The 26,824-nt window shown below is 39.8% G+C and overlaps 1 protein-coding gene across 2 annotated transcripts in view; it reads right to left on the bottom strand.

Annotated features, from left to right (window-relative positions):
• Positions 1–26,824, bottom strand: part of kcnip4a (potassium voltage-gated channel interacting protein 4a) — an 806,015-nt gene that overhangs the window by 296,799 nt on the left and 482,392 nt on the right. The window contains exon 1 of one of the 2 annotated variants that reach the window (XM_080198562.1): positions 8,103–8,216. The exons of the other annotated variant lie outside the window; for it this stretch is intronic. Coding sequence (XP_080054688.1) covers positions 8,103–8,202 — 100 coding nt within the window. The 5' untranslated portion in view covers positions 8,203–8,216. Of the gene's footprint in view, positions 1–8,102; positions 8,217–26,824 lie in introns of those variants that run through there. 2 annotated transcript variants of the gene reach the window in all.

The following is a 26,824-nucleotide window of genomic DNA, read 5'->3' as shown; positions in this document are numbered from 1 at the left end:
ATTTTTCAAAGCCAGGACAGATCTTCAGCATAAATAGTAGGAAATTGTTCCCATTGACAGAAATATCAATAGCCAGGGAACACAGATTTAAGATGAGTGGCAAAAGAACCAGAGGAGAAATGAGAAACCAGTTTTTTTAAAAAAATGCAGCAATGTGTTGGGATCTGGAATGAATGGTCTGAGAGTGTAGTGGTTTTCAGAAGGGAATTAGATCATGATATAAAGAGAAAAAAATTGAAGGCATGGGAAAAGTTGGGGGAGCAGGACTCCTGAATTGCTCTTTCACAGAGCTGGCATGGACATGGTGGGCTGAATGGCCTCCTTCTGTTCTGTAACTATTCTATGATGATAATTTTTACCCTCAGAACGGAGATCATTGCCACTCTTAGGAAATACAACTCGAAAGAATCATAGGATCCTACAGTGCAGGAAGCCATTTGGCCCAAATATTTACCCTGGTAGTCCTCCTGACACTAAGGAGCAATTTACCATGGTCAATCCACCTAACCTGTACATCTGTGGACTGTGAGAGAAAACCTGACCATCCAGAGGAAACCTACGCAGACATAGGCAGAACATGCAAACTCCACACAGACAATGACCCAAGGTTAGAATTGAACCTAGGTCTCTAGCATTGTGAGGCAGCAGTGCTAACCACTATGCCATCACACCACCCAGAAGCGAAGCTATGCCAGAGAAAAGCTTGCCCCATACATGTAGCCAAAGCACCACAAGCAGGAGAACACATTTCACTGGGCAAAGCCCAAGAAATTTTCTTTATAAGTGCCGGTCAATTCCAGGATCTTTAATAAATAGAAAAATTATGACAAATTACTAATTTCATTTGCTTTCTTAACACGTTTTTGTACAGGGCTGTTAAAATCATTCTAAAACCCCAAAGGGAACAAATGAGTGGATATGAGTTTTATCTGCAAAATCTTTCATTTTAACACCAGACTGCAACCTTTGCAGCACAGCCAAGGCACCTAAGCAGAACTGAAGGACAAACATTTTGTACTCAATAATCAGATCTGATTTTAACAAGGATGGCAAGGTTACATTCTGGCCATATCAGATTTACTTTGTGGAACTAGCAACTTTCACTGAAAATGACATGTAAGATTATTTTAATGTTGATGGAATGCATCTGAAAATCTAGCTGAAATTTAACATATTCAATAAAAACTGAGGTAGTTTAAAACAATGCTACCTACAGTAACCAAATAACACCTGCTATTTGCATGACACTTATGAGGCTAAACAGTTATATAGCATATTTTGTGACCATAGTATGTCCAAAAGAATCTTGCAGTCAATTACTTTTGAAATGTATAATGGCTGAAGGAGAAATGGTTGAAAGCTTCAAGTTTTCAGGTGCTCAGATCATCAACAACCTGTCCTGGTCCCCCCATGCCGACATTATAGTTAAGAAAGCCCACCAACATCTCGACTTTCTCAGAAGATTACGGAAATTTGGCATGTCAGCTATGACTCTCACCAACTTTTATAGATGACTATAGAAAGCATTCTTTCTGGTTGTATCATAACTTGGTATGGCTCCTGCTCTGCCCAAGACTGCAAGAAACCACAAAAGGTTGTGAATGTAGCCCAATCCATCACACAAACCAATCTCCCATCCATTGACCCTGTTTAAACTTCCCGCTGCCTTCACAATGCAGCCAGCATAATGCAGGACCCTACGCACCCTGGACATTCTCTCTTCCACCTTCTTCCTTCGGGAAAAAGATGCAAAAGTCTGAGGTCACGTACCGACTCAAGAACAGCTTCTCCCCTGCTGCCATCAGACTTTTGAATGGATTTACCTTGCATTAAGTTGATCTTTCCCTACACCTTAGCTATGACTGTAACACTACATTCTGCACTCTCTCATTTCCTTCTCTACTTATGGTATGTTTTGTCTATATAGTGCACAAGAAACAATACTTTTCATTGTATATTAATACATGTGACAATAATAAAATCAATTTGTGCACAGCAAGGTTCAGAAATAGTATTGAAATAATGGCAAGACAATGCAGGAAACAGTGCCTCAGATATGTCTGTCTCTTTCTCCCCCTCCACCACTGCCCCCCCAACCCCAGTCCCTCCACTTCAGTGTGGTTGACAGGGCACTCAGCCACATCCAAACCATCTGCCGCACCTCTGCTTGACAGAGCCATGACAGGGTCCCTCTTGTCCTCACTGTCCTCCCGTCAACTTCCACACTCAAAGGATTATCCTTCACGATTTTCACCAATACCAGCATGATGACACCCCTTTCACTTCACCCCCACCCCCACGACCACAGTTTAAAAAGTCTAAACACTCCTTTCAGGTGAGGCAGCATTTCACTTCCACATCCTTTATCTTGATCTACTGTATTTGCTGTTCCCAATGTGGTCTCCTGTACATTTCCCCCCTACCCCCTCCCCCACATCCAGGTATATAATTCATTACAATTTTATCCTGCTTCAGCTTTGTAGAAAGATCATATGGATTTGAAATGTTAACTATATTCCCTCTTCACAAATGCTGCCACACTTGCTAACTGTGTCCATCATTTTGGAATTTTATTTCCCATTTTCAGCATCACAGTATTTTGCTTTTACTTGAATAGAAAAATATTGTATTTTAATAATTTGGCTCACAGTTAGAGAACATGAATTGCACGCCTAATCTGTTCTTAGTGGTGTGGATTGATGATAAATATTGGACAGAACAGTCGGAAAACTTTCCTGTTCTCCCATGAATAGTACAATGGGATCTTTTAAATTGAGCCGAAGGTAGGAGAGTTCTTGGTTTAATACCTCCTTTGAAAGATAGAACTCCAACAGCACACACTCTGGATTACCTTGAAGTATCAGTCTCGATTTTAAATTCCATTCTCTTGTGCAGAACTTGAACATATGATCCTCTGACTCAGAAACAAAGATGTGAACAGGGGCAAAGCTGATAACATACATAATTCACATTTCAGATTACAAAATGTGAGTCCAATCAACTGTAGTATAACAATGAGGATCATTGAATAAGCAATGCCTCAACAGATTTGCTGCTCTTGGCTATACAGTTGTAAGTAGACTGTGCAGAGCAAAAGGTTAGTCAGCTACAGAGTTCTCTTAACAGCCAGTTCAATAAAGACACATCTTCAAACCAGCTTATAGCAAAACTAATTAATTTTAAGTAAATGAAAAAGCAGAATCTGCACAATATGAGTCTGAGAAACAAAAAGAAATAATACCTGTCCATATATGCAAATGTATATATACACATATGCATATATACACACACATGTACATGTATACACATTTACATATATAAATATAAAAAATATAAATATACATGTGCCTGTGTGTCAGAGAGCCAAAAAGGAATTGGAATTGAAATTCAATGAGGATGAGATCAATAACAAACCTACTGAATCCTATTTGAAACTCACAAGAGCAAGTCAGAGGCAAGAAATCCAGTGGCACCTTCTGAGATACCAAAGCCTATCCACCATCAACAAGGCACAAGCCAGGAGTGTGATGGAATACCTCTTCTTGTCTGGATGAGTGCAGTTCCAACAACACTCAAGAAGCTTGACACCATCCAAGATGAAGCTGCCTACTTGATTGACAACCCATCCATAAATATTTCATCGTTCCAACACCGATGCATCGTGGCAGCAGTGTGTAACATCTGCAAGATGCATTGCATGGACCCACCAAGACTCTTTAGACAGTATCTTCCAAACTCACAACCACTACTATCCAGGAAGGAAATGGCAGCAGATACATGGGAACACCACCACCTGGAAGTTCCAATCCAAGCCACTCACTCCTGACTTGGAAATACAATATCGCCATTCCTTCACTGTCACTGGTCAAAATCCTGGAACTCTCTTCCTAACAGCAAAGTGGGTGTACCAACCCCACATGGACTGCAGCAGTTCAAGAGGACAGCTCATCACTACCCCCTTGAGGACAATTAAATATGTTCTATAAATACTGACCTAACCAACAATGCCTGTAAACAAAAGAAGAAATCTTTAACTTCTGCACAAAACTGGTACAATGAATATCATTGAAGTAATCTTGAGGATTAGGCCTCATTTACTGACTACCAGCAGGAACAAAGTTTGTGTTTAATTCCAGTTTGCCAGAAGCAGCAAGGTAAGATATCGGGAAACTTTCATGTTGAGACAGGCAGGTCAGGTTTGGTGGAGGATTTGTCAGTGGGGGTGGGAGGATCGGAGCTGGGGTGGGGGAGGAAAGAATGCAGTGGGGAGGAGGCTCACAGAGAAACAATTGCATGTACACCTTCAATCCCACATTCCCACTCTCTCCCTGCATGTTCTTTTGCTTCCAGCATGGTTTCATAAGCCTATATTCAAAGGGAAAAGACACAAAGGCAGCAATGCAATAGTTAACCCACGTTTTCCGTCCCCCCATACATGCAGTAATTAACCCCTCTCACCCCCTCTCCTCACACACAGCAATTAACACCCGTTTTTCCATCTGTAATTAACCCCCTCTCCTCACACAGAAATTAACGTCCTCTCCCTCCCCACTTCACAATTAACCCTCTCTCTCCCCAGACAGTAATTAACCCCCTCTCTTTTCCCCCTTTGCAATTAACCCCTTCTTCCCAACTTGTAATAATTAACCTCCTCCTCCATTCTGTAATTAACCCTCTCTTCCCCCAGGCAGTCGTCAATGATTCAGGTTGGGCATAAATTTTGTACTTCCTGTCCAAAAAGGGACACAGGACAAAGGTTAGAAATACAGGACAATCCCATAAAATATGGAACAGCTGGTCACCCCAATGTGTGGCTTCTGGTTAAGCTAGTCACTGCCAGGTGTAAATGGATCGGGTGGGTGTAACTTGTGAAATTTGACTTTTTTTTGCTGAAAATTTAAACTGGGGTCCTACCACTGATGCAGACTCTGATTTCCATGCTTAAACTGCCTTGTTGACAAAATATAGGAAGACCAGAAAATTCAATTACGTGTTCCTCAGGCATTAATGGGGATCTGAGGTGATCCACCTATATTTTTCTGATGAGTCAACAGCAACCAACAGCTGAAAAGTTCCCCCCTCCTACTTTGAGTGGTATTTACTTTTTAATGTAGTTTTGTGCCAGAATGCCATGACAGACAGCAAGAGAGGGTCTGTACTCCCAAGATACAAGCTGGCATTACTGGGATTCTGCAAGTGACGTTAAGAACCAATGTGACTAAATATCCATTATCCAATCACATCTGTTTCAGAAATTCTTAATTAAAAATATCTGGTCAAAAACAGGTCACAGGATTAAAGACCACTACCACATGTTCTTATTGGGAAAACCACAAGTTTCCAGCAAGGCTTATTGCAAGAATTCATACCTCACTATTCAACAAACACGATGGAAACTGCGTTATCAAACTGAGAAACATTTTGATGCCAAATTATGCTGATCTGTGAGGAAGCAGCAGGCCATTTTTTTATACCTATTGTTAAGGGGGAGTGCTCTCGCCCATGAATAAAGAAATTGGCAACTTTTTTTTAAATCTAAAGCTGCAAAGCAGCCGTGAAAGCTAGACATATGATGCTCTTGATGTTTTAATGATATGTTGATATTAATTAAAGCATTATCTTGTGTGTTTATACACAAATGAAAACAAGGTTTGTGAGCATTTTTCATGGAAAGCATGCCTCTTTAAAATTCAAGGAAGTTTCCTTAATCTTTGATTATGTTGGTTACTAATATAAAATGTGTGCTTATTAGATCCCAAGTTGAATAATGAAGTAAAATTCAGTTTCAATCCTGCGCTGCATCCTTAAACAAGATAAATACTTTCCACCTTTTAGAAAATGATTGCCATTGTAAATGTTTGCCAAATTTCATCTCAAGATGATTTTTTTAAAATGTAAATCTATTCCATTATAGAAACGTCAATATTATGAAATACAAACATCTACCTCAGAGATGAATACATTCATTATTAAAAGGAGCAAATGTTATTTATTCATTGAAACTCATTCTCTGTAAATATTCATTTAAATATTTCTCCGTCAAAATTTGCTATAAACATATGTGTTTTTTGATTATCACATTTGCAATGCCAACAGGCACACAGATTGTGTGAAGAAGCTGCAATTATTAATTCAATGTTTCGACTGGGCCGAGGTGACATATTCGAAAAATGTCAAAAAAAATGAAGCTGCATTATCACATTTTCAGCTCTTGTTATTAATATTTTTGCTATAAACAGATCTGCTGTTTAAAGGGAAACTGCCATGAAATGAAAAGCACTCAGTGTTTGAACTACAGTTGTTTTTTTGATTTGTTCACAGAAATATTTTTGTTTCTGCAAAGATTTTTGTGTCATTTAGACTATGATCACAACTGCCAAAAAGAACAAAACAGTTCCAGGATTATGTGATAACATTCAGAAATAGAAATATAATTACATTTATGTCTAACTGTTGTGCATTATAGCTCTGCATTCAAGACTTTGAGCACAATTTACTAAGTTGCAGGGCATTGTCAAAGAGGCTTTATTTAACATCTGTCAGTATTTCAACATTGCTTGTTAAATCTAGAGACGTATAACAAATTACTTCCAAGTGGATGGATGAAATTAACCTTTGTAAATGTTCCAGCTTTCCTTTCAGTCTATGAGCTGCACCTCATTTCACAATCTGAGGAACTTTGGTGACACAACAACATAACTGTTAGACTGTTGCTGGCCTAATGTGGCAATTAAGAATTTTCAAACCTGCATTATTTCTGAGTACAATCAAAGTCTGGGCAGACGCTCCGCGCACATAAAGTTTTAACTCTATTCTCCAGCTGGTGGACACCATGAAACAGAAAGATAAATGATCATTACTGCAGCAAAACAAAGAAAGGGTGCCAAACACAACTGAAACAAGGTTATATGTTTTACCCAACTAACAACCTCCCTGTCCAGAAATATTCAGCGGAGATTAAGCTTTTTCCTATTGGGTGACTTGGGACCTACCGCAAACTATCAAATTAATTACACACATAGGTGATTAATGAGTAATATCATAAAGATTACATAAACCAATACATTTCTGCTTAATTTGCTGGAAGAAAATCATGTAAATACCTATCAGAATTTACATAAATTTTATCTTTGTATGCTATTATTTTGCCTTTTTTTAAAAAAATTGGCTTAAGTTTTGTAAGCACAGAGAACTACAATGGGCAATGCAAATATTATAATAAAAGATAAAATAGTTAAAAACCTATTTATCTGTTGACATTTATCTAGCTTAATTTACCTGAGTAACATTAATCACAGTACAGACTGTACAGAGACTTTAAACAAGATATATTCACAATGGTGTTCAAATTAGATACATGTTTTTATATGATTTGCACAAAGACGATAAATTCCATACAATAAAACAAACTGGAATATGGCCAAAGTATAATTTCTAAATTAATAACCCACTTGGAGACGAGACTTAAAAAATATCAAGTAGCAGAAAAATTATAAAGATTAATAACAATACATTACACTATTTAAATATTCAACTTTACTGATGCACAAAACATGATAATTGGAATGCAACAAAAAACTTCAGAGCCAAGCTTCAAAGATAGTTATAGCTTGTTAAATGGTTTGCAAGCTCGTGCCACAACAAAAACATAATCTTGTATCAATTCTATTCAGATTAATCTCTACCTTGTCAATATTTGAACTTAGTTTTCAAATAAGCAATTAGCAGCTGAGAGACGAATGACACAAACGTTATTTTTTGAAAAAAATCACAGCCGACTGCTTCGTTACATTTATGTCAGCTTCAACAAAACCAAACTGTGATTCATAAGGCATATTGATTTTGTCCTTTTCTTTCTCAGGCATGGAACGAAAATAATATACCAAGCAAAGTATTACAGAAATACGAAGCGAATAAGTTATCTCAGTTAATTTTTCATAGTACTGAATATCATGACAAAACTCAGTGATCTAGTATGAAGTACTGGTCTTGAAATTTTGAGGAATTAAATTCTCTCAAATGGCAGCTACACTTTCCCTCTAAAGTTTTCTCCAAGATCTCTTTACATAAATATACCACATCTGAGATAAGTTGTCCCTTACCTTCAACAGTTGCTTCCAGCAGACCAAACTGTTCCAACACTTTAACAAATAATACAATCACTACCAAAACTGCTATCATCTCAAGCCCTTCCAAGTTCATGGTGATCAGGTCATTGTCTCACCGGTGCTGCCGAGAAAATGTGTTTTTATTTTTCAGCTGGGCTCTGTTTGTGAGGCCATCAAACTCTGTTAAAGCTACAGTTCAAACAGTGAACACATCCTGTATATACCAAGACAGACCAGGAGTGGCAGACAGATAACTCAGGCCTGTCAGGATTATCCACTCTCTTGTTATCTCTGTTATACAGAATAAGAGCTGTGCATGAACAAACACATGGATCACCTAAAGATTTAGGAGGTCATCCACTGAAACGTCCTGGAAGGACTGTGAATCAGGTATGATAGGTAGGTTTCTGGGGTTTCAAATTTTTTTTTGTCAATGCTGCTGGGTGGTATTGTTGTGAATGATCGGTTGCCTTGGTAACAGGAAAGAGCAATTGAGTGTGGATTCACATTGGATGCCGAGTGAAAATAAGACACCGAGTATCCAAAGAAAAGTGAGCTGAGAATGACATGACAGAACAGCGTTTAATGCATTCATTTCCCATTGATTGTAAGGTTTGCATGACGGTACTTTTAAAGAGATTTTTTAGTAGTTGAAGCTTACTTTGCTGGAATTGTTATTTGTCCATGAGGAAAGCCTGTTGAATGTCCGTGTCCAGATTTTGAAAGGTAAACGCACCACACATTACTGTCAGACGATTTATGAATTATAAATTATGTTTGCACTGCCATTTAATCATTTGGTTTCATAAAGGTTGGGTGTATTTACCTTTTTGAAACTGGCTGCATTAGCATCAGACAGATGTTAAGCAGGGACGGGAATGATTAATGCCAATTGCACACTTTAGCTCCGGGAAGCAGAATATTTATAATAGCATCAGTGCATTTGAAATCATTCAATGTGGAACTCAAACTAATGCAATGTGCAAAGAGCAGGAGAACCAGCAGGGCAAAAGCTGGGAAAGACAGAAATCGTACCATGGACAGTGGCAAAGAAAATAACTTTAACAACACACAGCAAAGGCAGCCACCTGCTTCTTGCAGCTTGCCGATCGACAGTAAGAGACGCAAAGATTATGATTATAACCTTGAATAATATTAAAATTTTATATAATTATTTCCACATTAAAAGCAGGATGAGAATATTTGAAGCCAAACTGGAACAATTATATCTGTCTTTTTAAAGTGATAATATCGCACAATCTAATTTTCAGTTCAAGAGTTTAAGGCCATTCATTTCGTTTGCATTTATTCCACAACTGAGTTAGAAAATTATTCATAGTTTCTCTTTTCGAATGTTCACTTAAAAACAAATTATGCCAGAATTGTATTTAAAATACATTAGATTGCAGATTATGTCCTTGAGAAAATTAATTAGGGTTTATCATCATGCAACTTTTCCAGTAGACTGCCTTTATTTTTTCTGCTTTTATGTACAACAAAATCTATAAAAAATAAATATATTTTGATTCTTTTTGTGAGAGGAAATCCTACAGGAAATCCTAAAGTAGTAAATCTCCAAAACACAAAGAGGACTGATAATCTGCAGGGGGACATATTCCAGCCCCACTGTTGACAGTATTTGGTGTGGAGGAGATGGGGCTTTTTAATTTGAAAGGAAATTTTAGGCATTTGTGCCACATGGGTGGTTATATAGGATGCTCACTTGAAAACTGGGTTGGTCAGGTTGAAAAGTGAGACAGTGCATTGGCTGGAGATTGTGGGGACCCCTCTGGATGGTCTCCGTACCGGAAATATAAAACATTTTAAAACAACATTTCGTTATCTGCCTCTGGAGATCTCAGTTACAATCCAGTTTTGCTCCCTTTGAAACCAGAGAAGAGGAACAATCTGGCACTGGAAATCCCAGTTCCTTGCCGCAGCCCCATTCCCTTGAATGCCTCTGGTCCTGTAAAGGTGTAAACACAGTAAGAAGTCTGACAACACCAGGTTTAAGTCCAACCGATTTATTTGATAGTAAACTCATGAGCTTTTGGGGCTTGTCCCTTTGTCAGGTGAATGGAGAGTTCTGGTCTCAGACAGAGCATATAACAGCACAGACAGTTTACAGATTACTGATTAGAATGCGAGATTTTACAACTAACCTGCTATTCAAGTCTTAAAGATGCCGACAATGTGAGTGGAAAGAGCATTAAGCACAGGTTAAAGAGATGTGTATTGTCTCCAGACAGTACAGTAAGTGAGATTTTGCAAACCCAGGCAAGTCATGGGGTTACAGGTAGTGCAACATGAACCCAAGATCCCTGTTGAGACCATCCTCATGTGTGCGGAACTTGGCTATCCACCAGGTACACAGTACATACTCTTGCAACTCGGCCAACGTTGTCTACCTAATACGCTGCAGGAAAGGATGTCCTGAAGCTTGGTACATTGGGGAGACGATGCAGACGCTACGACAACGGATGAATGAACATCGCTCGACAATCACCAGGCAAGACTGTTCCCTTCCTGTTGGCAAAGACTTCAGCGGTCACAGGCATTCGGCCTCTGACCTTCGGGTAAGCGTTCTCCAAGGCGGCCTTCACGACACACGACAGCGCAGAGTCGCTGAGCAAAGACTGATAGCCAAGTTCCGCACACATGAGGATGGTCTCAACAGGGATCTTGGGTTCATGTCACACTATCTGTAACCCCCATGACTTGCTTGGGTTTGCAACACCTCACTTACTGTACTGACTGGAGACAATACACATCTCTTTAACCTGCGCTTAATGCTCTTTCCACTCACATCGTCGGCATCTTTAAGACTTGAATAGCAGGTTAGTTATAAAGACTCGCATTCTAATCAGTAATCTGTAAACTGTCTGTGCTGTTATATGCTCTGTCTGGGGCCTGAACTCTCCATTCACCTGACAAAGGGACAAACCCCAAAAGCTTGTGAGTTTACTATCAAATAAATCGGTTGGACTTAAACCTGGTGTCAGACTTCTTGCTGTGTTTATCCCAGTACGACACCAGCATCTCCACATCATTGTAAATGTGTAACCAGATGCTCACCATTACAAACTGCACAGAAATCCCAACATGAGGCTGAGACCCAGGATACAGGTTTCAGGACACTTGTCAAGCTTTTTCTAAACTGCATTTAGGTTTTGGTGAGAATATACTGGATGATTCTCAGCATCACTTATGTTACTTTGATTTTCTGTCTTTAGGATTATTGAGTCATGCAGCATGAAAACTGGCCTTATGGCCCCAATGTTTTTCTACACATTAAATATCACATCATCATTTCCTGATTGCTCCCCATTTGTTTTAATATCAATTTTTAGGAGTAACTGTCTACTTCTGTTTTAAGTAAGCACCCGTTCAAAGCATAAAGTTTTGTTATGTCAACAAGCATATCTATAAATTGTTTATATTGTCTGTCTCCTCTTTGTTCCATCTTGTTATCATCTCACTCAACAGGTGGAAACAATCTATCGTGATGTTCATTATCATCCTAGCTATTCACATTTCACTGTATAACTGAAATTGCTCAACTTTGGTAAAATGCTGGTGATCAATGCTGCAACCTTTTCATTTGCTTTTATATCATTTCTATTATAAGTTTCCCAAAAGTCTACACACTTATCGAAAGGTAGCTGAACTAAAGTACTGTACATGTTTACAATAATTTATTTGCCTTTTTGTATTGTATGGCTTTAGATAAAAACAGGAGTTTCACTTGCTTTTTAAAATTTTTTAAAGCTGCTTTAAAGAACTGTGCATCTTCACACCATTATCTCTCTGCTTCTCTTCACCATTTAAACTCTTATGCAGCTTAAGAAAGCAAGTCACCATGACTTTGTCATGACCAATTAGGAATGGGCAACAAATATTAACCTTGCCAGTGATGCCCACATCCCATAAATAAATATTTAACAAATCAGCTACAATATAAACTCATGCTGGGGAGGTGGTGGCATATGGCATTGTCACTGGATTAGTAATTCCGTGACCCAGGATAAAGCTGTGGCAAATGGCAACATTAGAACTAAATTAATAAAAATCTGGAATTTGACCATGGAGCCACTGTCAATTGTCATAAAAACCCAACTCGTTTACTAATGTCCTTTAGGGAAGGAAACCTGACATATTTACCTGAGCTGGCCTCCAGACTCACAGCAATATAGTTGCCATTTAACTGCCCTCTGACATGGCCTAGCAAGCAACTCAGTTGTGTCAAAAGTGCTAGAAAAAGTCAATAAGAAATGAAACCAGAATCAACTGAGACACCAGAAATGGCAATGACAAATTCAATCCTGTCAACCCTGCAAAGTCCTTACTAATATCTGGTGGCTAGTGCCAACATTGGGAGAGCTGTCTCACAGAATCATTCCTTACAGGTAATGTCCACTACCAGCAACATTCATGAATATGTCCTATGTTGCCAGCAGGACAGACCCACAGAGGTGGCAGTACAATGGTATACAGTCGGGATGGAGTTGCCCTGGGAGTCCTCAACATCCATTCTGGATCCCATGAAGTCCCATGGCATCAGACCAAACATGGGCAAATAAACCTCTTGCTGGCTGATTTTGACTACAGCTGCCAACCATCATCTCACCACACCCCCCCACCCCCACCCCTACCCCTTCCAGGTCAAACATCACCTGGAGGAAGCACTGAGGGCGGTAAGTGAACAGAATGTACTCTGGGTGGGAGACTTCAGTCTCTATCACCAATGCTAGCTCAGTAGTTCCACCACAGATTGAGCTGGCTGTCCTAAAGGACAGAACTGCTAGACTGGGTCTGTGGCAAATGCTGAAGGAACTGACAACAGGGAAAACATACTTCATCTCATCCTCACCAACTTGCCTGTCACAAATATATCTGCCCATAACTGTATTGGTAGATGTGGCTGTGGAGAAAAAAGTCCTATTTTCACATTAAGGATAGCCTCCACCATGCAAAATGGGATAGATTTTCAACAGATCTAGCAACTTAAGACAGACATCCATGAAGTACAGTGGGCCATCAGCAGCAGAAGAATTCCACTCAACCACAATCTATAACTTCGTGGCTCGGCATATTCCCCCAGTCTACCATTATCACCAAGCTGAGGAAATCAACACTCGTTCAAAGAAGAGTGCAGGAGTGCATACCAGGTGCAGTATATCTAAAATGAGGTATCAACCTGGTGAAGCTACAACACAGGGCTATTTGCATGCCAAACATAAGCAGCTAGCTGTAGACAGAGATAAGTGATTTCACAACTAATGGGTCAGATCTAAGCTCTACAGACCTACTAAATCCAGTTGTGAATAGTAATGTATAATTAAACAACTCACTGGAGGAGGAAGTTCTACAAATACACCACCCTCAATGATTGAGGAGCTCAGCATTTCAGTGTAAAGGTAAGGCTGACAAATTTTCAACAATCTTCAGCCAGAAGTGCTGAGTGGATGACAGCATCACAGATGCCAGTCTTCAGACAATTTGATTCAATACACAAGATGCTTGTTGGCACTGGACACTGAAAAAGCTAGAGCTCTGACAGTATTCTGGCAAAAGTACTGAAGATTTATGTTCTAGGACTTATTGCATCCTGAGCAAAGCTGTCCCAGTACAGCTATAACACTAGAATTTAACCAACAATGTGGAAAATTGCCCAGGGACATCCTGTCCATAAAAAGCAACACAAATCCAGTCTAGCTAGTTACCACCTCAGTCTACTCCTGATCAAGAAATGATGGAAAGGGGGTAATCAAGTGGCACATGTTCAGCAATAATGTGCTCATTGACATGCAGTTTGAGTTTGATTAGTGTCTTTCAGTTTCTGACCTCATTATAACCTTTGTTCAAACATGAACAAAAGAGTTGAACTCCAGAGGCGAGAGTGACTCCCTTTGACATCAAGGCAGCATTTGACCAAGTATGGCATTGAGTCCAAGCCAAAATGGAGTCAATGGGAATCGGGGGAAACACTCCACTGATTGATGTCACACCTAGCACAACAGAAGATGGTTGTGGTTGTTGGAGTTCAATCATCTCAGTCCCAGGATATTGTTGCAACTGTTCCTCAGAGCAGTGTCCTTGGCCCAACCATCTTCAGTAATGACCATCCTTCCATCAAATCATCAGAGTTGAAGATGTTTGCTGAGAATTGTATGATGTTCAGCACCATTCATTACTCCTCAGATACTGAAGCAGTCCATGTCCAATGCAATAAAACGTAAACAATATCCACGCTTGGACTGATAAATGGCAGGTAGCATTCTCAACACATAAGTGCCAGACAATAACCAACTCCAACAACTCCAACACAAACAAAGGTTTGTGTGGTGTAAACAAAACAGCATAGACCAGCTCATCTGAATGGTTGCTTCTGTGCTGTAGATTTTATGCAATTTTATGAATGGTTACTTGTTTCAGGCAACAGAGGGAAGATAGAACTTGTTTACTTTTGAACAATATTGGAACATCAGAAATCATCAGCAAAAGAACCCAGAGAAAATCCTCCCCACCATCAACTAAGAACCATTTTATATAAAGAGCAAGACATCTAGGACAAAATTTCACAGCGTACGTCGCTCGAGAAAAGAATACTGATTTCAATCATCAGTATGAGGACTTTGGAATGTTTCAAGCATTTCATAAGCTGCTATATGAACTCAAGCTCTTCAACAAAAGCAGTCTGTTTTAAGCATGGAAAATGCTAATTTACAGTGCTAATTGTCTCTAACTGTCATGTTCAACAATTTTCATATTATTATTGAAAATTTAATTCCAGTTATTCACCTGTGGCACTAATTTGACAATCTCATTTAAGTGGGCCATGGGATGACTGATATGGGAAACCAAAATTGTCAGATGCAGTAGGGGTTGTTCCACTAAGGCTGACAATGAGGACCAGTGTCACAACAAAGTAGAGGGATCTTTTCTCTACATCAAATTATATCATAACTGTGCTATAAATGCTTGATATTATCAAGTGGCTGAGGTAGAAAGATGTTCCATTTCCCAAATCCTAATGCTATTATTCAGTAGAACAGGCACTTTTATTATACAAGTTTGAAATATTGGGAATTGCACTGAGCATTGACACCGTCCACTGTAGTTATTTTACAACCATTGGAATGGAAGCACATTCTATGATATTAATACAGAATGTAAGGTAATTGTACAAGTATAATTATTCATCAGATATTTTAAGGATGTTTATTTGAAATAAAATTCAGAATTCGTTAATATTGCAGTGCATAGCACCCTGCTTAAATCTATCTTACTTTACAATGGATCCAAATAATGTTGCTAATCTAAATTTGTACAGATATATTGGATGTAAACTTGTCGAGACAATGAGGGTCTCAGCTGTCAGCTGAGAAACTGGCGCAAGCCCTGCATTATTTCTTTTTGAGAAGACCAGCAAACAAGTCAACGTGGGCCTTCACCTGGGATCATGGACCCTTCTTCGGTACTCAGCAGCACCATTGGAGAAGCTGAAGCAGCTGCCTGTACTACACCCATCTGAAGCCTCGGATTGAGGAGATGAGTGATGATGGAATAAGGGTCACCATGTGGGGTTTGTGGAAAGGGGATTTGGCAGTGAGGGAAGGAAGTGGCTTTCAACAACTCCTCCCTCCCTCCTGAAATTAATACATGGAGGAGGGGAGTGATGTGCGAGGAGATTGGGAGATGGTGAAGGTGGGTGCTGGCTCAGACTATGGAGGTGAAGGGGCCAAGAGGATGGGGAGAACTTTGGAGACCTCAATGATGGGCTGGGGGTGGGGGGTATATTTACACTGGTTCTGATCAGAATGCCCCAATTTTTGAGCAGTGGGGATTTGTAGGCATGTTGAGGTCCTGTCCCCCGACTTATTTTTTGGCAGAAAATAGAGAGAAAATGTTAGTTTTCTCAGCAGAAACAACACTTCCATTTTTTGGTAAGATTTTGCCCAACATGGCTGAACTCTCTCTGTCTTGGTTCCTTTACTGTCAAATGCTATGTCCCTAATGTACTAATGCCCCCTCTGCTGAACTAGTTTAAACACCTCCAAGCGGCATGAAGAAACCCACCTGCAAAGTTCAGATGCAGATTATCCCACCTGTTTTTCTATTCCTGTACTCGCTAACATCTGGCACCAGGAGTAATCCAGAGAGTACTGAGGTCCTGCTCTTTAATCATTCTGTCTAGCTCCCTGAATTATGATGCAAGATCACTTCCTTTATTCTATTTGTATCAATGGTACCAATGTGTTCCACAACCTCTGACTCACCACCCTTCATGTTGCTTTACAGCTGTTCAGTGACATCCCTGACCCTTGCTCCAGGAAGGCAACATCTGTGGCTGCAGAAATACCTGTCTGTTCCCCTAACTAATGAATCCCCAGCACTCTACCTTCCCTCTTCTTCCCCTCCTGTACAGTTAGACTGCTAACACAGCCAGAAGCTTGGCTCTGACTGAACTCCCTTGAGGAACCCACACCCTCATCAGGTTCTAAAATGGAAAACCAATTTGAGAATAGGGACTCCTGCACCACCTGCCCGTTTCTCTGGGACTGTCTGGTGGTCACCCTTATTTCCTTCCTCTAGTTCCTTGAACTGCGGTGTGATTGTCTCTCTAAATGTTCTATTCATGTAACTCTCAGTCTCAAGGGAATGGCACAGTATCTCCAGCTGTTACCTGAGCTCCAAAACCAGGAGCACAAGTTTCTGCAGTTGAGAGCATTGCCTGCACATGTGGTCATATAGGATGCCGTTATGATTCATGACTTCCCACATATGACAGGTCAAACATTTCACTCAGCTGACCTCACCTGCCATGTCTTGAATGTAACATACTTAGTTTTACTTGCTAACTTTTCTAATTACTTAGTCTTAAAAGATACACCTCTTATTTTAACTTAATCTCCTTGTATAATTCCACTTATCCATGTATTACTTATTATAATTAGTTACCACTTCATTGTGCTGGCTCTGACTTTTATTTATCCCAGTGCTTCTTGGTTAATCCCTTAATATTACATTTTTCTAATTTACTGCTATTTATGGTCAGGGGATTCCCCATAAACTTGATCCTCCCATAGAAGTGAATAGCTGGATTAAATGATTAGAAAGGAAACACTGATGCTTCTTGTTGAATGTGAAAGTGATCAAGCAAGACCCTGGGTTATCGGAGGGAGTCATGGAAATAATCCCAGTAATCAGCAAAGGCGTCAATTACATAACACACAAACATTTGTTTTAATCCCGATTTGTGTGCAGTGTAACTTCAGACTATGATCAATTAACATAATTCTGCTGCAGTTAGTTTTTGAGAAATTCAGTTGGCTTTGCATGCTATTTATACATTTTCAAAATTACTTACTGCTGTTGCAAATTTAAAATTGCTGTGAATCTTTTGTACCTATGATTGTACATTATGAAAATCATTCAAGTCCCATAAGCTGTTCCAGTCATTATTGTTTAAGAAAAACTTTGCAACAACTTTCTTCAAGCTATTTCCCCCCAATTTTCATTCATCTTGCCTGAAGACATTGACTTACATCGCCAACAACTGATCTTGAGTCTTGTCCAAGTAAACATGTCACATGCACCTTGAGTGTTAATACAGTGCCAAGTTCAATTTTGTCCTTAGGCAACATTTGCACATGCACAGTTTCAAAGAAAAAATTGGTTAAAAATTAGTACTGGGAATCATATCTAAACTTCACCAACTTGGATCCAGTTGTAGTATCCAAACTGCAGCTCCAGCTCTGATCGGCAAACTGAGCCTAGACCAGTGATCAAACTTAGGATTCATCATCGATAACAAGATGATGTCCAAAGCTAGACCACTATCACCTCCCCCTCAATCCCCACAACCACCCACTTCTACCACCCCCCTCCCCCACAGCCACCCCCAGAGCTGCTCAGATCATCCTCAAAGAACATCTTCAGTCTACACCACTGAAAGTCTCCAGTTTCCATATTTCACATGTTTAAGTCCCTGGGATAGCACTATACTGAAACACCAAGAAAAGCAAAATGACCTGTAACACAAGCACTAAGGAATGTGCAAGGCTGGACAGTTAAACTTTGTACATAGAATTGGAAGTGCTGATGGATAAAGTTATTATGGATTTTTTTGTTAGTGGCTTATAATCCAGGATTTTGACCAAGAGATAGCACTGTGATGGTACATGGCAGATGAATTGTAAATTGGGGATTTGTGGAGCAACAATAATGTTGGGTTGACATCTCAAGGCAACTGTTGTCTGAGGCCAAGATTTTCGCTGAGCCAGGGAAACGCCACAGGGCTCCAAAGTGTTGGGTGGGATCTGAATGTAGAGGTCCAGCCCTCATTTCCAACAAATCCAAGCCATAAGGAAAAGGAGGTTGGACATGATTCATTCATAAGGCAGAGCCATAAGTCCTCAATGCAGGGTTCAAACAGACCTTATTTTGGTTTTTGCAGTTGCTTCAACCTGCAATGTGGGAAATTTATGATGTAGACGTAAACAGCAGACAAAGGTCTGTGTAACTGTCATATGTGAAGTGATTTAAATCCTCAGTCTTTAAACTTAAGAAAAACAGTGTTAGTGAAAGTTAAAAACCATTCTTAAACAATAGCTGTTTATTGACATTGCCCTTTGCTCTTTATGAATGCAGATTTCCAAAAGCTTCAATTATAGAGTCATAGATGTTTACAGCATGGAACAGCATGGCCCTTCAGCCCAACTTGTCCTTTTTATTAAACTCCTAAGCTAGTCCCAATATGGATATTTGGCCCATATCCCTCTATACCCACCTCAGCCATGCAACTACCTAAATGCTTTTTAAAAGACAAAATTGTACCTGCCTCTACTACTATCTCTGGCAGCTTGTTCCTGACACTCAGCACTGTGTGTGTGAAAAATTGCTGCTCTGGACACTTTTGTATCTCTCCCCTGTCACCTTAAACCTATACCCTCGAGTTTAGACTCCCCTACCTTTGGGAAAAGATATTGACTATCTAGCTGATTTGTGCCCCTCATTATTTTATAGACCTCTATAAGATCACCCCTCAGCCTTCTACGTTCCAGAGAAAAAAGTCGCAGTCTATCCAGCCTCTCCTTATAACTCAAACCATCAAGGTCTAGTAGCATCCTAGTGAATTTCTTCTGCACTATTTCTAGTTAAATAATATCTTTTCTATAATAGGGTGACCAGAACTACACACAGTATTCCAAATGTGGCCTTACCAATGTCTTGTACAACTTCGACAGGAAGTCCCAACTCCTGTATTCAACGTTCTGACCAATGAAACAAAGCATTCTGAATGCCTTCTTCACCACTCTGTCCATTTGTGACTCCACTTTCAATGAGCTATGAACCTGTACCCCTAGATGTCTTTGCTCTGTAACTCTCCCCAGTGCCTGATCATTAACTGAGTAAGTCCTGCCTTGGTTCAATCTACCAAAATACATCACCTCACATTTATCTAAATCTGCCATTTGTCAGCCCACTGGCCCAATTGATCAAAATCCCATTGCAATCTGAGATAACCTTCTTCATTGTCCACTACGCCACCAGTCTTGCTGTTATCTGCAAACTTACTAACCAGGCCTCCTAAATTCTCATCCAATCATGAATATAAATGACAAATAACAGTGGACCCAGCACTGATCCCTGAGGCATACTGCTGGTCACAGGCCTCCAGTTTGAAAAACAACCCTCTACAACCACCCTCTAGCTTCTGTTATCAAGTCAATTCTGTATCCATTTAGATACCTCATCCTGGATCCTGTGGGATTTAATCTTATGTAACAACCCACCATGCAGTACCTTGTCAAAGGCCTTGCTAAAATCCATGTAGACAACATCAGTTTCACTGGTCTCATCTACCATCTTGGTTACCCCTTCAAAAAACTCAATCAAATTTGTGAGACATGATTTTCCACTCACAAAGCCATTCTGACTGTCCCTATTCAGACGTTGCATCTCTAACTGCCTGTAGATTCTGTCTCTCAAAATATCTTCTAACGACCTACCCACCACAGATGTGAGGCTCACTGGCTGTAGTTCCCACACTTTTCTCTGCAACCCTTCTTAAACAAAGGCACAACATTTGCCACCCTCTAATCTTCAGGCACCTCACCTGTGACTATCAATGATTCAAATCTCTCTGCTATGGGACCCACAATTTCCTCCCTAGCTCCCCACAGTATCCTGGGATACACTTCTTCAGGTCCCAGGGATTAATCTACCTTGATGTGCTTTAAGACTTCCAACACCTCTTTCTCTGTTATATGTACATTCGTCAAGACATCACTATTTATTTCCCCAAGTTCCCTAACATCCATGCTTTTCTCAACAGTAAATATGGATGAGAAATATTAATTTAGGATCCCACCCATCTCTTGTGGCTCCGCACATAGATGAACTTGTTGAGCCTTAAGAGGCCCTACTCTCTCCCTTGTTACTCTTTTGGCCTTTTCTGTATTTGTAGAAGTTTTCTAGATTCTCCTTTGCCTTATCTGCCAAAACAATCTTGTGTCCCCTTTTTGCCCTCCCAATTTCTCTCTTAACTCTATTCCTACACCCCCTATACTCTTCAAGGGATTCACTTGATCCCAGCTGCCTATGCATGTTATGTGCTTCCCCCTTTTTGACAAGTGCCTTAATATCCTGAGTCATTCAGGATTCCCTACTATCAGACTTGTCCTTCACTCTAAGAGGAATGTGCTTACCCTGAACCTTGGTTAAAACACTTTTGAAAGCCTCTCACTTACCAGACATCCCTTTGCCTTTCCACAGACTCCACCAGTTAACTTTTGAAAGTTCCTGCCTGACACCATTCAAGTTGGCCTTGCCCCAATTTAGAATTTTAACTTTTGGACTGGACCTATCATTCTCCACAGCTATCACAAAACTAATAGAATTGTGGTCACTGGTCCCAAAGTGATCCTTCACTAACACTTCTGTCACCTGACCTTCCTTATTTCCCAAGAGGATGTCAAGTTTTGCCCCCTCTCTAGTCGGGCCATCCACATACTGAATGAGAAATTCCTCCAGAATACATTCAACAAATTTCTCTCCATCCAACCCTCTAATACTATGGCTGTCCCAGTCAATGTTGGGAAAGTTAAAATCCCCTATTACCATCCTATTTTTCTTGGAGCTATCTGTAATCTCCTTACATATTTGCTTCTCAATTTCCCACTGGCTATTTAGGTGTCCATAGTACAACCCTATCAAAGTGATTTTCCCCTTCTTATTTCTCAGTCCTACCCATATATACTCAGTGGCCGAATCCTCAGATATATTCCCTGTCAGTACTACTGTGTTGTTTTCCCTACTCAAAAATGCAACATCGCTCCTCTCTTACCTCCTATTCCATCTTTCCTATAGCATCTGTATTCTGGGACTATGAACTCAGCAAGGAGTTCATACTTTGATTGACAGCTTAAAGAGGTATTAAAAGATTCACTGCATTTGATGTGCCGTATGAATAAAAGTTTATTGTTTTAAGTGATTGACTTCTTGAGATTTCAACGATTATAATGGAGTTTCAAGAATGGGAGTCTTTATTAATATTGTGAAATCTACATTAGATTTTTATTTTATTTCATCTCCATGAATGGTTGGTACTGCTGCTTTATAGCACCAGGGACCCACATTTGATTCCAGCTTTGGGTGACAGTGTGGAGTTTGCACATTCTCCCAGTATCTGTGTGAGTTTTCTCAGGGTACTCCTGTTTCTTTCCACAGTCCAACAATGTGCAGGTAAGATGGATTGGCCATGCCAAAATTCCCCTTGATGTCCCAAGGCTTGTAGGTTAGGGGAATTAGTGGGGTAAATACTTGGGATTATGGGATAGGGCTTGAGACAGACACTCTGACAGAGAGTCTCTGCAGACATAATGGGTCGAATGGCCTCATTCTGCACTGTAGGGATTTTATAAAGCTTCTAAAATCTGCTATGGGTGGATACTGGATGAGTTGTAAAGGTGGGTAGGAGGCATGAGTTGACTTGTGTTGGTGGGGGTGAGAAGGCTGAGAGTTAATCTAAAATCTTAAAACACGACAGGGATGAAATCCTAGGTAATATAGAGGCAGATGTTTTAACCAGCCTGCCTTAACACTTGGCTGCTCCTACAACCACCAACGTGGAACAAGGCGGCATGTACACCTTGTTTAGTGATGGTTCTGGAATCAAATTGAATAAATTTTTAATATCTTTTTAAAATCCATGATTAAAACACTTCCCTTCCTTCTTTTATTATGAGATGATATAGCCCTATCATGTATGCAAGTTAGAAACAATTTCTATTTCAAAACTAAGTGTAAACCTATGACAATTAGTCACTGTCAGAGTGAGCATTTGGAGGATGAACTATCAAGCACTCAGAGTTGTAACTGATTCGGCAGTGATTTCATTACACCATCCTGAAAGCAAAAGCTTGGAGTTGTTAAATATTTCACCACCCCAATGATTTTTAGTGAGGTTTTAAACTCGGTTTCAACCAGTGCCTACAGAGAAGATCATGCAGCATGAAGTAAGTCTATAGTCAATTTCACAATGCTCTTTCAAGCAGTTACAGCACAGGTTCCAGACTGCTGTTTTGGCTAATCACACCGCTAAATTCAATCTCCCTGTAAGTATCCATGGTATGTTTGTGTTTACTCAGGCACACACTAAGAATTTTATGCTTATGCACAGAGAGTAAAATTCTTTATTTTTGTTTTAAATAATACAGGAAGGGAAGAAGATGAAGCTGGAAAAAAATCAGAACTAGAGTTTTTTTAAAAATCAGGAGCATTGAATTGAAAAGCAAAGTGCTACTGCAGCTGTTGGTTTGTTAGAATTGGCACACTGGGGAAACCTTTTTGTGGCTCTTTGCTAGTGGAGTCTCAAATCTCAGTGGGCAGCTCATCAGAAAACCAAGAATTTCTAAGTAATCACAGTTACTTGGATTTGCTCATCAATGCAGTTATTTTTAATAGTAAGCGTCAGATTATAAACTAGCCTTCAGAACTATACATCACACAATTGAATACATTTCAAAGCCATGGAAGGACCATTGATATTTGTTCTTTATCCCAGTACTGTACTTCTACAATCAGGGAATCTACATGGAACCTCATGGATATAGTAATTAAGCACTCTTTTAAGTAGTCACTGATCATTTTTAAGTACACTCTTAAGTGAAAAAGTTAAACGCTTCATATACAAATTTGGCATATGCTTAAATTCAGCCTATATAGATGACTTTTTGTTGTTGATCCTTTGGCAATTGTTGGAAGGAATGGCCCATCCATTACATCCGCCATCTCAAAAGTGAGCTGTATATGCACCAGGATTTATTATGTACAGTAAACTGGAGGTAAAACATGACTGGGGTGAAATTGATCTTTGACAGCAGTGCAAAATGGCATCCAATGTTACACCCCCCTCCTCTGTGGAAAAGTAAGTCAGGATGAATGTTAAATGGACTGAGATGCATTCTTCATCCATTCTGTACCATGCAGTGTTGAGGATTCCATAAATATTCCCATCTTGATTTCAGTCTTTTGGTGTATCAAACTGAGACAAGGCATTTCCTCATGGGGATTTTCTTTAAATTGCTTAGCTTAGTAGGGAAAGGAGTGGCACAATGACATTCCAAAGACCCAGGGTAATGCTCTGGGTTCAAATCCCACAATGGCAAATGATGAAATTTGAATTCAAAAGAAAAATCTGGAATTATAAATCTAATAGTGACCATGAAACCACTGTTATTCGTTGTAAAAATCCAGTTAATTCGCTAATGTACTCTGAGGAAGAGAGTCTGCCGTTCTTACCTTCTCTGGCCTACATGTAACTCCAGGTCCACAGCAATGTGGTTGACTCCTGACTGCCACTCAGTTGAAGGGCAATTAGGAATGGGTAGCAAATGTTAGCCTTGCCAGATGTTACACACCCCATGAAAAATTTTTTTTAAAATTGTGAAAACTAGCAGCTTGGTAGGTGAAGAAGCAAACTGCACATGTCCAAAGAAATGTGACTTAAGTGTGCAGAGGGAGAATGTTCAGTAGAGTGGGTTAATATACCCAGAGGGAGAATGATAGTGTAAGATTGACAATAGCTTGAAATGACATAATGAACGTCTCTTTAGTCTTAAATTATATGATTGCAAGCAGTCAAAACCTGCTCCCTGGTGACATTGGAGGCAGGATTTTTGATCTGGGGATTGGACCTGTTTATTTCAAAAGTTATTGTGAGTTGCATGAACCCTTTAAGGGTTTGCTCATGTGGTCAGTCCATGACATCATTGGCTACTTTGCAGGCTTTATTCAGTCTAGATCCTGCCACTGTGGACTAAACAGCTGCTTCATACACCTGTTGTTTCACCCAAAACCCATGTGTTATCACTTTCTATTCTTTTATCCTGTAACAAGTGTCACAAGTAACAACTCTGATGTCAGGACTATTTCTGGGTGCTGGCCCCACACCATGACATGCAGTCCACAATTTTCCAAGATTGGCCAATTAATGATCAGAGGGCATACTCACTATCCAATTAAAATCAGAGGGCAGACTCACGATCCTAGAGGATCAAGTTGCTAATGCAGATGCAGGAGAGGCAGGGGTATCTGGAGATGCCTCTCAGCACATTTGAACTCTTTGAAAATAAAAATGACTGCAGGTGTCAGATCAGCTCTGCGCAGCAAGAACAGCACCATTTTCACTCCAACAATCAAACAGTTGGGTGGTTGCTGCGCAGTTCAGATTCCTTTCCACCACCTGCACCTCAAGTTCCCTTTCCCTTCATTTTTACCAGTAACTTATTAATATCATGTCCCTTAAACCCAAATTGATTGAACTTCCCCAATGAGTGTGTGTGTTTTTCACATGTTGGTGACACTCTAATTGATCCCATTCCTTTAAACTTTACTGACTACATTTTTTTCCTTTCCCATCATGATAGTGCTCTCTACACACTATGCACTTGAAGCTGTGCTAACCATAGAAAATTGAGTTCAACTGGAAAATTTTAATTTAAGTCTGCCTAAAACTACCACTAATCAATCAGCTCTAAAGTATGCCAAAGTACTTCAGAAAATCTAGGTTTCATTCTGGAATTTGCATTACATTTCCAATTTCAAATTACAGGCAGTTTTGAGCTATCATTTGTAAAGAGAAAGATTCAAGTGGAAGTAAAGTGCTTCCTCAAGGGTTGTGAGGAAAACCTGTGGTGAAAATCACTGAAGCTGCTGTGTTGAAGTGTTCAGTATACTGAAACCTGAGAACATATTTTCGTTTTGACGAAACATGCAACCAAGGGAGCAAAATGGAAGATCGCAACAACAATTCCTTTTAAACAGTATCTCTACTGCAGTGAAGTGTCCCAAGATTCTTCACAAGTGGCTTCAGACAGACAGAATTACAAAGAGTTGTAGAGAGCTCCCCAAATTTTCAGTCAAACAGATAAGTTTAAGAAGGCTTTTGAAGGTTGGAAAACGTGAAGCAACACCAAAGAGCTTTGAAGAGAATTGCATTGATCCAGCGAATAGAAGAGGAAAACATGCAGTAGGGCAGAGTTGGAAGTAAGTACAGCTACTGAAATAGAACTGGTGGATTGGGAAACCAATGAAGGTTTGTGAAAGAGCAGCATGATTGAAATAGATGTTATGTGGGAATAAATGCAACTGGCAGAGTTCTGGGTGATTAAAATTTGATGTAATGTACCACTTGGCTGTCTAGTACTATTGCCATTGGAAAAGCCCAGTGCAGAGTGGTCAAGGGCTGCATTGAAACTGGGGTGAATGAAAAGTAAAGATATGCAAGTGGAAATAAATAGTATTGGCGATGGACTAGAAGGTGGGGAGGGGTGGAGGGGCAGGTGTGAGGTGGTGCAGTGGTAGGGACATTGGAGATCAACTATGAATTGATGAGTGCAACAAGGTTGCATATTGTTAATTAAACTTCAGTTAATAGAAGAGAGTTAGATATACAGTTTAAGACATTAGCTAAAAAAGGATGGCTGCAAACTTCAAAAGTAAATTTTGGTTTCTGAAGACAGGCTAATTCCTGCTTGTGTTGTAATGAAATATACAGAACAACAAGGTTCCATCCTTAAAGTTGTCTGATCACAACTGGGACATGGTTGAAAGCATTACAATGAACTTCAACATGAGGGGGCTCAGAAGGGAAAAATAAAGGCAACCTGGGTTCTTGCCCCAATCATTAGACAATGAGCCCTGCTGTAAGATATGAATATGTGCATGCCAGGTGAACCAGTGCTGGGTTCAGCTTGCAGACACCTATATATAGAGGCTAACAGACAAATAATGACCACTTCAATATTTTCTGTGTTAGCTGTCAGCACCTCCAAAACTACAGTCCAGTAAGAGTTAATTTCAGATAGGTGAGAAAATGATAGCTGGCAAAAGCATTTGTGTTGCTGTATCAGGCGTGCGAGTATTTTCAATTCTCATCTCCATTGTGATTCACCAAGAATTACTGATATTCAGTTCCACAGCATAAGATTCAGAGCATATGCTCAGTATTAGGAAACAGCTAGTTGCAAATGTAAAGTATGAAATCTCCGCTGTTTCATCTGTTGGAAAACATGAATCTCAGAACATGAATCAGTTCTGCTGCATAATTCTGGAAGATTTTAAGCTGTGAAATGGCTTGATTATTTTTTAATATGATCCCCACTGATTGAGAAAACAATAAACAATTGGTTCTCTTAAATTAATACCTG

Source organism: Carcharhinus amblyrhynchos, chromosome 1 (assembly GCF_965287045.1).
Source record: "Carcharhinus amblyrhynchos chromosome 1, sCarAmb.v2.hapA, whole genome shotgun sequence".
In the NCBI taxonomy this organism is placed as follows: domain Eukaryota; kingdom Metazoa; phylum Chordata; class Chondrichthyes; order Carcharhiniformes; family Carcharhinidae; genus Carcharhinus; species Carcharhinus amblyrhynchos.
This window is presented reverse-complemented; position numbering and strand designations above follow the sequence as displayed.